This window comes from Stegastes partitus, unplaced genomic scaffold (genome assembly GCF_000690725.1).
Source record: "Stegastes partitus isolate 25-593 unplaced genomic scaffold, Stegastes_partitus-1.0.2 Scaffold146, whole genome shotgun sequence".
Classification (NCBI taxonomy): Eukaryota; Metazoa; Chordata; class Actinopteri; family Pomacentridae; genus Stegastes; species Stegastes partitus.
Genome location: NW_007577877.1, coordinates 438,444 through 451,230, shown reverse-complemented (window position 1 = coordinate 451,230; position 12,787 = coordinate 438,444). Strand labels below are relative to the sequence as shown.

Below are 12,787 nucleotides of genomic sequence, written 5' to 3'. Positions count from 1 at the left end.
AGGTGTGTTTGTCCATCCCTGAGAACAGCTTGGTGGAGTTTGGAGAGAAAGACAAAGTTCACTGTCCCCTGTGTGGACATCAGCTTACCGGATCTTGCGGTTTCCTTGCGGCCTTTCTGATTGGACAGACATGTAGCTCGTGCTGCTGAACCGAGAGGCACTACTGGTTCTCGACACAGCGGACACGTCGCTTACATCACTGTCCGATGACTTGGCTGACAAGTTGTCCGAGCCTCGAGGATCTCTGCCCGAGCGCTGCAGAGGGGATAAGAAAACAGTAAAAAGTTACTATTATGGTGATCTTAACGCTAAAGATATTTCTTGTGCAGTCCTTTTGGCAAATACAAGTTCAACAAGTACAACAATGTCAAGCGTTCAAATGTTAGTTATGCGTGCTCAACACAAGACTGATATAAACCTTAACAACTTTTGAAAGTGTATAAACTTCAAGTGTCGCCAAAATCACTGCTGGTAGGCTTTTAGCTTTTAAGGACAAGTATTCTTGATCAAGATAAGTCCTGCTGCAGGAAAAAATCTGCTGAATGTAAATAATGTGGACTTACTAGGTTTGACTTCAAAAAAGAACAGAGTTGGAATGATGTTATTGTGTAAGATGTATTAGGTGTCCCATTTGAACGGTCAGAATGTTGTTTAATCATGATCATCATAATCATCATAATCATAATCATGAAAGAGACATTCAAGATGTAGAAAAATAGAGGCAGAATCTATTAGGTTTGTGAGATATTGTCTGGGAACTCTTTGGGTTTAAAGCAAATAGAAAATGTGGCAAAATTTTGAACTTCACATTAATTTTTGATTACTAAAGTCAGGTACTTATGGACCTGTCAGCATCAATCTGATTTCTGCATCCATCCATCTGTGCTGCTGATCAAGACTTGTTCATGGCCACTTTATATTTCTAATTCATTCCTATTTAGTGGGATTTTTTTCTCTAATGCATTCATCCTGCAGCAATTACTTTTAAAATTAAGATTTAACTCTAAAAATGTAATAATAAAACATGATTTATGATAGTGGAAAAAAAAGAGGTGCATTATCATAGATTGGAATACCTAAAGGTATGGCTTGATTAACCTGTTAGGGGACAAATACCCTTTATACTCAAAAGTATTGACAGTTTTTCTAGATCCATGTTTTGGGATGGGATTTAGTTTGATGCAGTTTGGTTTAAAGACAATCTTATGAACAAATATGACCCATGTGATAACAGTATAAACTTAAACAAAGTCTTAAAACCAGATTTCGACACGGGGCCCTTACACATCAGAGTAATGGGGATTGGGTAGTAACACAGTTGATAGCTTACTTCAGTGGTGCATATTCTTACACTAATTTGCAAATGATCAAATTAAATACAACCCACTGATGAACAGTGAACCTCGGGCCTTTGGGACCCTGGAATAGTTGTCCTCTTTCCCTCGTAGATAATTCAGTCCTTCCCAAAGGCATACAGTATTATCAAGTGATAAAAAATCAATTACATCTGGAGCAACTATATCATTAAAATCTTCATGATATGTTGATGCAGCTGTAACAATAACCTAGCAATTGGTCATTTTACCCTTGATACCTTATGTACACTATATATTGTAATATTACTATGTAACATTACTATATTACTACTTAATATTACTCTGTATATTCAGAATGCAGGGCCTTAATTCATAATGGAACATTTTTTTGCATTGTGGTATTAATACTTGTCCTTCAGTAATGGATCTGAGTACTCGTACCACTAGATAGCAGACAGTACAACATACCATTAAAACCAGCAACAGTTAGTTGGCCTGCAATGGAGGATTTCACTAAACCAACTGTACACATAGGCTTCCTTGGAAGCTAAACTGGCATGACATTCTTGGCACAGACCTAGTTCAAGAAAAGTAACATAACTGGATGTGTTTATAATATCTTGTGTGTATTTCTTGTGGAATGTTTATTGTAAGAGAAACTAAACTGAGTGTTACAGTAACTGTTTTCTATTACACTGCAGTTTAAGAGCAGGCTCACCAGTCTTGTTTAATAATAGTGAAGACATTGTTTTGTCAATGGGACTTCCAGGGAGGATAATGTTCAACAGACAAGAACAACTCACAATTTAATCTGCTTTTTATAGACTTGCAGGAAACACAATGGCTTCACCTAATGCAATAGCTTTCATAGCACTGACTTAAAAGGAAAGTGGACAGACAGTATTTGTCTTGGCCCAGACTGCAGTGAGAAGGTAGGATTGGACTGAGCTTCATAAACATGTTCAGGACCTAAAACAGAGTAGTAACCACTTGATGCTGGAAACACTCAGCGTTGCATTCCTTGAAATTACAAGATGCTATAAGGCTGTGTTCACCTAAATGACAAAGAGAAGTGCATAGCTTTGGTTTTAAGTGCTAAGATTTTGAAATATCTACTACTAAAATGTCTGCCTCATGCAAAAAGAGTGATTGCATAGGTATTTATCTGCTGTCATTAAACCATTTCTGTGTAACTTCGGCTGTGGGCTTCCAGCAATTGTCTTTTTGCAAAACAAATCTTCTCCCATGTCCCAGTTCTCTTGCAGACTGCATCAGGTTGTTCTCCAGGATTTCCCTATAGTTTACTGCATTTATTTTACCCTCTACTTTTACAAACTTTTAAGAGCCTGTTGCCAAGAATCATCCCTACATCATGATGCTGCCACCACTATGCTTCATGGGAGGGATGGTGTGTTTGTGCAGTGTTTGATGTCTGCCAAACATATACAGTCTAGTCTAATGGCTAAAAAGCAAATTTTTGGTGTTATCAGACTAAAGAACCTACTTCTAGTTGACTTCAGGGTCTCCCACATGCCTTCTGGTGATTACCCCTCTATTTTAAGCTGTGACTAGTGAATGATGTGGTCAACAGTTTAATGCACAGTCTTTGACATCTCAGCCACTGAAGCTTGCAACGTCCTCATAGGAGTCATAGGTGTCTTGGTGGCCTTCCTCATTTGTCTCTTTTATGCATTGTCAATCAAGTACGGCTTACTATGGACAGATTTACACAAGTGCCATATTCCTTTAATTTCTTAATGATGGATTTTTCACTGTACTCAATGATCTTCATTTCACTGTTTGACTTCTAGCACCACTTGGCTGCACCTGTGTTGAATACGGTGAATCCCTTTTAAGCTAGTGAATACGTATACAATCATTAATTATACATTTAATATTTTCAATTAATTGACATTACTTGTGTTCATTTTTTCATGACAGAGTCATTTTTGTAAATTCTTAAAATTTTTTTTTTTTCATTTTTTCATGACAGAGTCATTTTTGTAAATTCTTTCAAAAAATAATTTACATTTACTGTAATTCAATGTTGGAGAGCAATGAAAGGTAAAAACTTCTAAGGCGGGGTAAAGATTTTTTATGGGCACCGTAGCAACATGTCATTCCAGTAGCTTTATCCCAGTGATACAAGGTAATCCATGGCACCGTAGTGAACATAAATCATTATCATCATGGTTTTTACCTTCAGCAAAAGAACTGCAACAAAACCTGTTGAAAGTAATTTATCCCACAGAGGTGGGACCATGGAAAATGCGTGTTGTTGCATTGTATTCTTTTTATAAAATGTTAAGAAAACTAGCTGTACGACACACAGGAGAAAGTGGAGATATGTGTGTTGCACTTAGGTGAGCTGACCTTTCACCAAAACAACTTAACCTTTTTTCAACCTTTAAATAGCCTTGAGTGTTTACCAGGTTCAGCATGTTTGTGTGATTATGTCTGTGTATATGTACATCATGCCACCATCAATGCACATACACACTATGATGCTGATATGTGCATGTGCATATGCTTGACTGCTTCAAAAACGTGCCATATGGCCTATACGCAGTGCAACCACGCAAACAGTATGTTGGAGGTACATGTGTTCCATCTGTGAATCCACAATATTAAAGCATAAATCCAGCTTGTCAGGACATGTTTGTACCTTGTGGTAGTCCTGCTCCAGTCTGGAATCGGAGCCAGCTCCCTGCTTGTATTTGTTCATCTTTAGTTTCATCTGTCTGGTCCTCTCCTCCATGTCCATACCTAAGCACAGAGAGAGACGACGGTCACATGGGAACTGGTGCTGTGAGGAAGGCCTGATGGAGGGGTATACTGGTGAAAGACAAGCTTCTGCTGAGCTATGAGCCATGAGCTATGACAAAGACAGATCTAATGGTGAATGGTTGGCTGTATTAACAACAAAACACAAACACAAACTGGCAAAGGTGTGTACCACATTACACTGGTTTATGTGTAGCCAATCATCCAAATCCCAGGCTCAATCAACTTCACAGAGAATTTTGACCAAAAAGTTTTTTAATCAGCGATTAATATTCATATAACACAATTTATGATACTCTATTCCACAGTTAAGCTAGAGGCCAAATTACTACAGTATTAACTCAATACTTGTGACACTTTTCTATAAAAGATTCTACATTAACGTCAGTCCTTTGACAACAATGATGTTGATGATCAGACTATTTCACTGACACATCCCTCTGAGCTCGCACTGAAAGCCTTTCAAAATATATTTTTGTACAATAATTACACCATCCTTTCTGCCATCTTATCGCCTCCTGAATTCAGTTTTTGGTTTCATATTGCTGCAAGCGTATTTTGCACATTTGCAACATCACCCCGCAATCAATACACACGCCTGAACTACTTTTGTAGAGGTAACAATATCACTGGATAAGATCTATGCGCAATTTTCATAACTAAAAACAAACACCAAAATGATAGCCCACAACAAATACGTTCTGCTAAATCTGTTACATGTTTTCCTCTCTGCTATAAGTTTCGCAAGACTATTTCTCGATCTCCGTCTTTTCTGCTGTACCTGCATTTTCATTCTCCCCACATGCTGTTTGTCTCTACTTTTGTGCCGTATAATGACAATGATAAGTGAATGTGAAATGCACACATAAAGGCGCCATGCACAAATACAATATGCCTGAGCCTTCACAATCACACACACACACACACACATACACACACACAGACAAAGAAGAGCGGTACAAGCAGAGAGCAAATGAATGACTGCATAGCTGTCCATTTTTCTCATTAGAATCAAGTTTATTCTCTGCCTCTTTAGGTTTAGTGTACTCTGCTTGAGTAACATCTCACAACCTACACACTGCAACGTCTTTCATGTTCACTAAGTTTCAGAGGAGTTTATTTATTTTATTGTTTTTTTGGAGGTATTGAGTGAATAATCGTTTATATCGTTGTTAATTACATTCTGTCATTATGGTGCATTTTCAGTTAGGCTGCAGTCAGAAAGTATTGGGCCAGTGTTTGTTATGTTGGCTTTGTACTGAAGCTCATTTGAAATTAATTTCTATGAGGATAAAGTTTGAGATTTTAAGTAAGAATGTGTGGTTCTTTATAGTCACATCAGTTACAATATAACGTAGGAGTTAATTCTTTAGTTTTAGTGGCCAGACATGACTGGACAAGATCTCACAATACCAAAGTTACAACCTTCAAGAAATACACTTATTCGCTGACAGTTATATAATAGAATATTGATAACTTTCTCATCTTTGCACACAAATATGAAGCTGGAGTCAGCCGGCAGTTGCATAAAAAAGAGGAATTACAGTTTGGCTGATTCCATCCGAAGGTGAAAAGTCCACCTACCAGATCTTATAAATCTCATTATTTAGTAAATCGTACCCTTTTGTTTTTCTTCATATGTTGGATAGTGAAGAGACTTCATGGAATAATTACTGGTTGCTGGGCAACATCACTGTGACAATAAAACTTCAAAAGTCTCCTAAAATGGGGCTACTATTTATAAAACTGACTTCATCTCCTAAATGTCTACTTTTCAATCTCATAGTCACTGTTTCATTTCAGAGGAAAGCTGCTGAAGTAAAATAAGATAATTAAAAACAACTTTGGGCACTTCTACCATTGTGACTGCACTGTAGCCCCAAATGTGGACATCGTTACGACACTCGTAATGAAAGTCAGAACCATTTGGACAAATTTTGTAAAATTAAGGTGTCCTCAAATAGGCTGCAAAAATCGATTTAGTATGTCCACTGAGAGAGTGATCAGAAGAAGAAGTCTACTGTCATACACTCACAGAAAGTTTTTTTTCTAGGTGAAAAACAATATTTCAGCACCGGCTGCAACGAAACCGAGCTGGCGTGACCATGATCATGCTTTGGTGAACGGTAAGCCCACACAGTTTGTCTGCCGCACAACAAAAAGCAGTAGAAATGACAAAGGAGCCCGAAGCGTCACCTACAGAACAATTAAGCGCGCAAACAGCACGAGAGAATGGAGGCAAGCGAGGCGCTAAAAGAAAAAACGACTGAGATGGGGGGAAGTGGGTGGGGGAGGGCAAGCCAGGAAGACGAAACAGAGAGAATAAAAGTAGAGGAGGAAGAGGAAGCTGAGTCAGAAAAGGAAGAAGGTGCAGAAAGAAGAAGGGACAGACCTGAGTTCGTCCAACTTGGTGAGTCCGTGTCTTCCGGGATCACATCACAGAATGGACAGACACAGACAGAGGAGAGGAAGATGGATGTGAGAGGATGCACGAAGGGTAAAGGGGGGGCGTGGAGGAGGAGGAGGAGGAGAGGTAAAACGGAGGGAGGGCGATGCCGTCACCGAATATGCCAGGTGTGGCGGGTCAGAGTAAGAAGGAAGTGGATGAGAAGGCCGAGTGGGAAGGAAGGAAGTGGGAAGGGGTAAGGAAGGGGGACACAACACAACAACAGTACGACACAACAATGACAAAACAACGAGCACAGAACACACAAACAAAATCATAGAGTACACCAAGAACACACAAACTTCACAATGGGCACAGTGAGAAGTCAAAATAGAACAGGAGGGTGCGAGGCCGGGAGAGGCTGAGGTAGAGGCCAAGAGTTTAGTTATTAGAAATTAGAAAGAGGAGGGAGAGTTGGAGGGGTGAGGTTCTGTGCTTTAAAGGAAAAAAAGAGCTGAAACAGTAAAGAGATGTTAATGTACCGAACCAGATAGAAACTTGAGACCTCTCTGAAGGTAGGTGGGGGAAGAGGAGGACAGAGGGGAGGGGAGGCAAAAAGAGAAGTGGATGTCACTTGAGTCTGCATGGGGCAACTGTGGGGAGACAGCCTGGAAAAATAACATAAAAGTAAGGAGAAAAAAAAGAAAAAGAAACACAAAACAACACAAACTGAAAGCACAGAGCAGCGAGCACACAAAAGAGAGAGACAACTACCTCCCAGAGTTTCACCAAGAAAAGTTCAAATTGACAAAAATACAGACGTCACCTGAGCAAGGTGCGAGAGTGTGCATTTAAACGTACGCACACGCACACGCGCACACACACACACACACACACACATACACAGGCGTCAGCTACAGTTTCCGAAAGGACATTACGCAACAGCAAAACTGACTGTCTTCTTTCAGGCATCTGTTACTTCCGATATATTCATATTGTATTCATATACGTGTTTTCTTTCCCCTTTGTATTATTCATGTCCTTCCTTCAGCTCAGCTTGCTCAGACCCCAGAACATTCTCACTGCTTAACTCCAACAATGAACTGTGGTTTCATTTCGCTTTGTTTCGATGTACATTTTAATTGACGACTCGTGGACTCATGAATTCGATGTCAGTGGTCAGTTTGTGACAGCGTTTGCCATTCTGCTCTCCAGCCTTCGTGTCTGATCTCCATCCCGGAGTCTGAACCTGACAGGCCAACAGTAACAGCCAGGACGGCACCCACATCAGGCCTCATTTTCATACCCACTTATACTGAATATGCATTTAGCTCAATTAGTACTCAATTAGGGTGAATAATGAAGTGTCATTGGAATAAAAAAAGACAATGTGAGACATCTGCCTCACTAGCTTTCATCTCTTTGTAGCAGCTAACATCGTCTGATTAGAGAGTCAATGATAATCAAGAGAGCAAGAGATTTTCTTCCTTTACTTCAGCAGTATCATGTAGGTCATTGGAATATGAGAGAGCTATATTAAGATGGTTATGAAAGTTGGAGAAAAAGCAGAACAAGTTGGTATGTAAAAGTCTCCTGTCGTATGTGGATTAACACTGTGTCCATATTTACCACAACTACTTCTGAACAATAAATCGGACAGAGATAACAGACCTCAGCAATGACTGCAAAGCTCCCTTTGTTGCGGCAAACAAATATTTCTTAAATGCTAGCGTGGGCGAGGGTCACTTTAAGGTTGGATGAATGCAAAACAAACAACAACTTTAGAAAATTAAGTAGTTTAGTTTTTAAAAATCATTACCATGCTCCTAATATTTGACCCACAAAAAACATGCATGTCTGGTATGCACGCAACACCAAAAGAAAATATATGAAGTGCAAAGCTATGTATACTTCTTTAGAATAGCATAAGCCATATTTCTGTTTTTTTTTTTTCTTCTACAAATAATGTGCACAATAATTGAAAAAAAAGAACTCCTAAAGTTTATCTTGATAAAAGACTTTCTCCAACTAACTGGTTCATCTACATGTGAATGTTTTGAATGTCATCAGTAAAAGCAGTCTTGTTGCAACTTCCATCAGATGAAATCAATTCCGATTCTTGATTTACTTAAAAAGTAAGTAATGGTTTCCAGTACAAAGGACAATAGAAGGAAACATATCTATATCACTGAGCAAATTTGCTAACAGAAAAAACTTAACTGAGCACATTCTGTAACAATCCCACTGTTTTGTGTGAAACTACTGGATCACATACAATCATTTCATGTCACACAATAACTCCACAAAGTTAAAAGAAAACACAGAAATCAACCCAGTTATATCTCAGTCCCTGATATGTTTCTTAGTGCAGGGATACTATTTGTGATACAGTATGTGTTCTCACCTCATTGTGGTGTAAACGACTGCTATGGGAAAACATTGAACAGCAGGTAGTAGTGAGGGGCATGATAAAAACTCCCCCTCCCTGCACAATCACTGCTGAGGAGACACTGGCCGGCCTTGAGATAGCTCCCAGTGTGAGAGTAACATGAATGTGGTCAGGCTATTAAAGTGGGTTTGTGCTTCGTCAGTCTTTCCGGGAAAAATAAAAGTAGAAAAAAAATATGCAGAGACAGAGAAATCGACAGAGAAACATGAGGTGGGGGGTTGGGGGGGAGGAGGCCGAAGGCAATAGAGACAAGGACAAACAGAGCAATAAAGAGTGAAGAAGTTCAAAGGAAGACACAACTTGAAAAATAAAGAGGAGGTACTGAAGAAGTGAGAGACTGACTGATGACCAGGTTTGCTGAGGGTTCATTACATCTTGAGTCTTTCACAGCGGGAGGCGGACGTTTTTGCAAACATGCCTGATACCCGCACACACACTGTAAACCCACAAAGCTAGGCTGCAAGTTACTACAGCAACAGTGAAAAACTATGTGGATGTTGACGAGCTTTTAATTCTATTAAGTACATATACAACAGTAAATCTGCTCATAAAATCATACGGTTGCAGGTACACAATTGCTGCTTTTCTTCCAGCTTTGTTTGACATTTAATTTTTTTAATATGTAAAATGAATTACGTCTAAAGCAACAATCACAAATCAGAACTTGTGAGCGTAACATATCAGCGAGTGATATACCAGGTTAACATAAGTGAGGATTAATTTAAGGGGAGGTGAAGGCGTGTTTCCATGGAAATGCATTTAGCCAATAAGGCAACTGCAGCACCTAATGACAGTGTGGTGCCATCCCCTTAGCAACATATTTCATGTTTATCATATATCCATCCACAGCATCACATCAGACTTCACTTCATTAAAAAAGCTGAGTGTACAACACTGTGCAAAGACACTTGAAAAATAAATAAATGTTCTCTGTTCAGGGTGCTAGAAAATGCTAAGCTTAACAAAAACCAAACTAAGTCAGTGTTCAGGTCATTTAAAGGATCAACAGAAAGCTCATCAGCTCCATGCTGCACTGCAAATCCACACCATGCAGGAAGAGACTGAAGAACAGAAGGATGCCATCCAGAGGCTGACTAGGGAAACCTCATGCTAATCATTGGTTTAAATAATTCTGCAGAGCCATATACAATCTAGAAAGCAAATTTTCATCAAGCTTTTTTCTTTTTTTTAATCAACATTTAGCTTTAACAGTACTTTATCCATGTCTGACTTAGGTAAGCTGATAAAGAGAAAAGACGATCATTGAGCAAAGCCCTTTAGTAGAACATAGTTCTTATTTTGAGGATTCAGACTTCTGTATGAGGGCATGAGCAACAAAGTTTTGATCACAGTAGTCTCATAGAGGGCAACATTTTGGAGAGCTGTTCTTCAATTTATGTTTTTCTAACTTCCCATTCCTTTAATTCTTCAATTGGTCACTTACAGGAGAAACTTCTTAGAATTGTTTTTCTTTCTTAGAAACTGAAATAAATAAGTAGGACAAGATGAATGGCCACTGGTAGCTGAACAAAATAACATCTGCTGGTTTTGTTTATGTGAGTCTTATCATATATTATGCTCACCAGAATCAACATGTTCAGTCAGCAGAGTAATAATCTGTAGTGAGACAATAGAAACCTCACAGGCTGACTGAATTTGATGACACATTTCAGACAAGTGCTTCCACTTCACACATAAGCTGCTATTTGCTTGGTCATGATGTGGCTTTAACTCACCATGATAAGAACGAATGATGCACACTAAGTCAATGACATTTAACCTTTCGTGTGACCACACTTGTTAACAAAAGGTTAAATGGGTCGATTGCTGTTCGTAGACTCATATGGCTGATTGAGGAAAAAAGTCTGGCACTCTATCAAAGTGAAGTTGGGCTCACAAAAACCAACAGCAAGCCAACTAACCTGTGTCAGTGAGGGAGGGGTGTGGCTGTGTCCCTCCGTCAGACAGAGAGCCATTCAGCCCTCTCTGCTGGTCCTCCCATGTCACCTCTACGGCAAAACACACGCATATGCGCACATGCACATACATACACACACACACACACATTGGTTTGGATGCTACAGGGATTGGAAGAACCTTGGATTATCAAGAGAAGGTCTGAGTAGATTCTGTACTGAATGTGGAGCCAAATCTTTATTCCTGCATTTTATAGATTTTTATCTTACACTGTATTACAACCACTCTGTACATGTTGCATAGTAATAATAGAAAGCTTGGGCAGGGAGTGGTAAGAACCTCTTCAGCCACTTCAGCACTGAAATCAAGAACAGCTCCTCGTCAAAAGTTATGAACTTTGCTCCATCTGCTGGCCAAAAGAGGTAACAGCCTCTCAGAGTCTAAAACACACAAGATGACACTCTGCACTCCATCTGCAGCTACGTACATGCACAGAATTCAAGAAATTCAACATTAAATTATCATTTGTTGTTTTTGTTGTACATTATGATAAAAAAAAATTAGTATGGATAAAATAATTGAACTTATTATGGTTTTTGGCAGAAACAAATTGCAGAGAACTGTCCTAAACATAAGTTTCATATGAAAGAGACTGCCAGTCTTATAGGAGCGCTTGAACAATGTGTGTGTATGTGTTCAATAATCCATGTCTAACTGAAGTGATTGGCAATTTCACAATGGAAATGGAGAGCTCTGTCTTTGTGAGGTGGAGCTGAGCAGAATTAATTCGTATTAAAGTAGAGGGTAGATTAGAGCTTTGAGGCCATAGGAGAGGCAGGGAAGGACAGAGCAGCAAGAAACCACAGCGGCACTCTGTATGTACGTATTAACATCAGTTTCAGCTACAGACGAGTCTTTAATCTGATTGCTCCAAATGAACTCAATAGGAATAAATCACACCTAATCTACATGTTAGATGAAAAGTGGAAAAGTAAAGAAACTTTCAAAGTGCGCTAGAGCAAATAAGAAAAAGTCACTCCGGGTAGCTCAGCCTCGAGAACTGTAGCTGCTATGTCACAGAAGGACCGAGACGGCCCACACAGCAAAGTCACACCATCACACCGCTCAGATGACTTGCCTTTCCTTCCATTTACCGGTGGGCCTTGGGGTTTTTCCTCATTTTCTGCTGCTAGTAGGGGAGACAGATGGAGGCTCATGAACTGACGGTGCTCTGCAACCTTACACTGTAATTCACGTTAATACGACACCTCATACTGCATGTGCTCGCACACCAATGCACACACACCCACAGATCTGCCCACAAACACACAGCTATCCCAAGATCTGTTTACTGGTTTGTATATAAAAGCTCCTGTATAGAAATGCTAGTAACATTTGGGTAATTATACTGCAACGTGTGAGGTCAGTTACACTATACAAATGTCAGTGTACTCATAATACAACATGCAACCTTTTTTACAGAAGTATCTGGTCTGCAGAATGTCTCTGCTGGACTCAGGACAGTTTAAAAACACAAAGTTGCTTTTTTGAGACCTTATATTTATATCTATGAAGTCATTGAGCACCACAGCTATGACAGTGTTGAGTAATAGCACCACACAGTCAAAGGACAGAAACGTGCCACATAAACAGATGGGAAAGTAGGAAGTGGAAACTGCGGGAAACTCCTGTTTCTGCCAACAGTCTGGTCATTCATTCAAGCCTTTGGTTGAATATACTGTATATCAGCACATACTGTACATCATGCTCCTCTGGTATTACTCTACCTTCAGGGCTTGTACTTAATAATATCTCAATAGTTTTCATTATAAATACCTTTTTATGAACAGTTTTCCTGAAGAAAAAGAGAAAGAGAAGCCAGAGCGTGCTTCAGCAAAGGTTTAAAGACTGTTTCTGTAGTGGATAAACACACCT

The 12,787-nt window shown here is 39.4% G+C and overlaps 1 protein-coding gene across 6 annotated transcripts in view; it reads right to left on the bottom strand.

Moving 5' to 3' along the window:
• rims2a (regulating synaptic membrane exocytosis 2a) overlaps positions 1-12,787 on the bottom strand; it is a 143,899-nt gene that overhangs the window by 29,737 nt on the left and 101,375 nt on the right. For 2 of the 6 annotated variants that reach the window (XM_008279174.1, XM_008279177.1), the window contains 3 exons: positions 6,493-6,522; positions 3,982-4,082; positions 89-255 (listed from right to left, as the gene is read on the bottom strand). The exons of 3 other annotated variants lie outside the window; for them this stretch is intronic. In XM_008279174.1, coding sequence (XP_008277396.1) covers positions 89-255; positions 3,982-4,082; positions 6,493-6,522 — 298 coding nt within the window. The remainder of the gene's footprint in view (positions 1-88; positions 256-3,981; positions 4,083-6,492; positions 6,523-12,787) is intronic. One more of the 6 variants, XM_008279175.1, reaches the window with a different exon arrangement.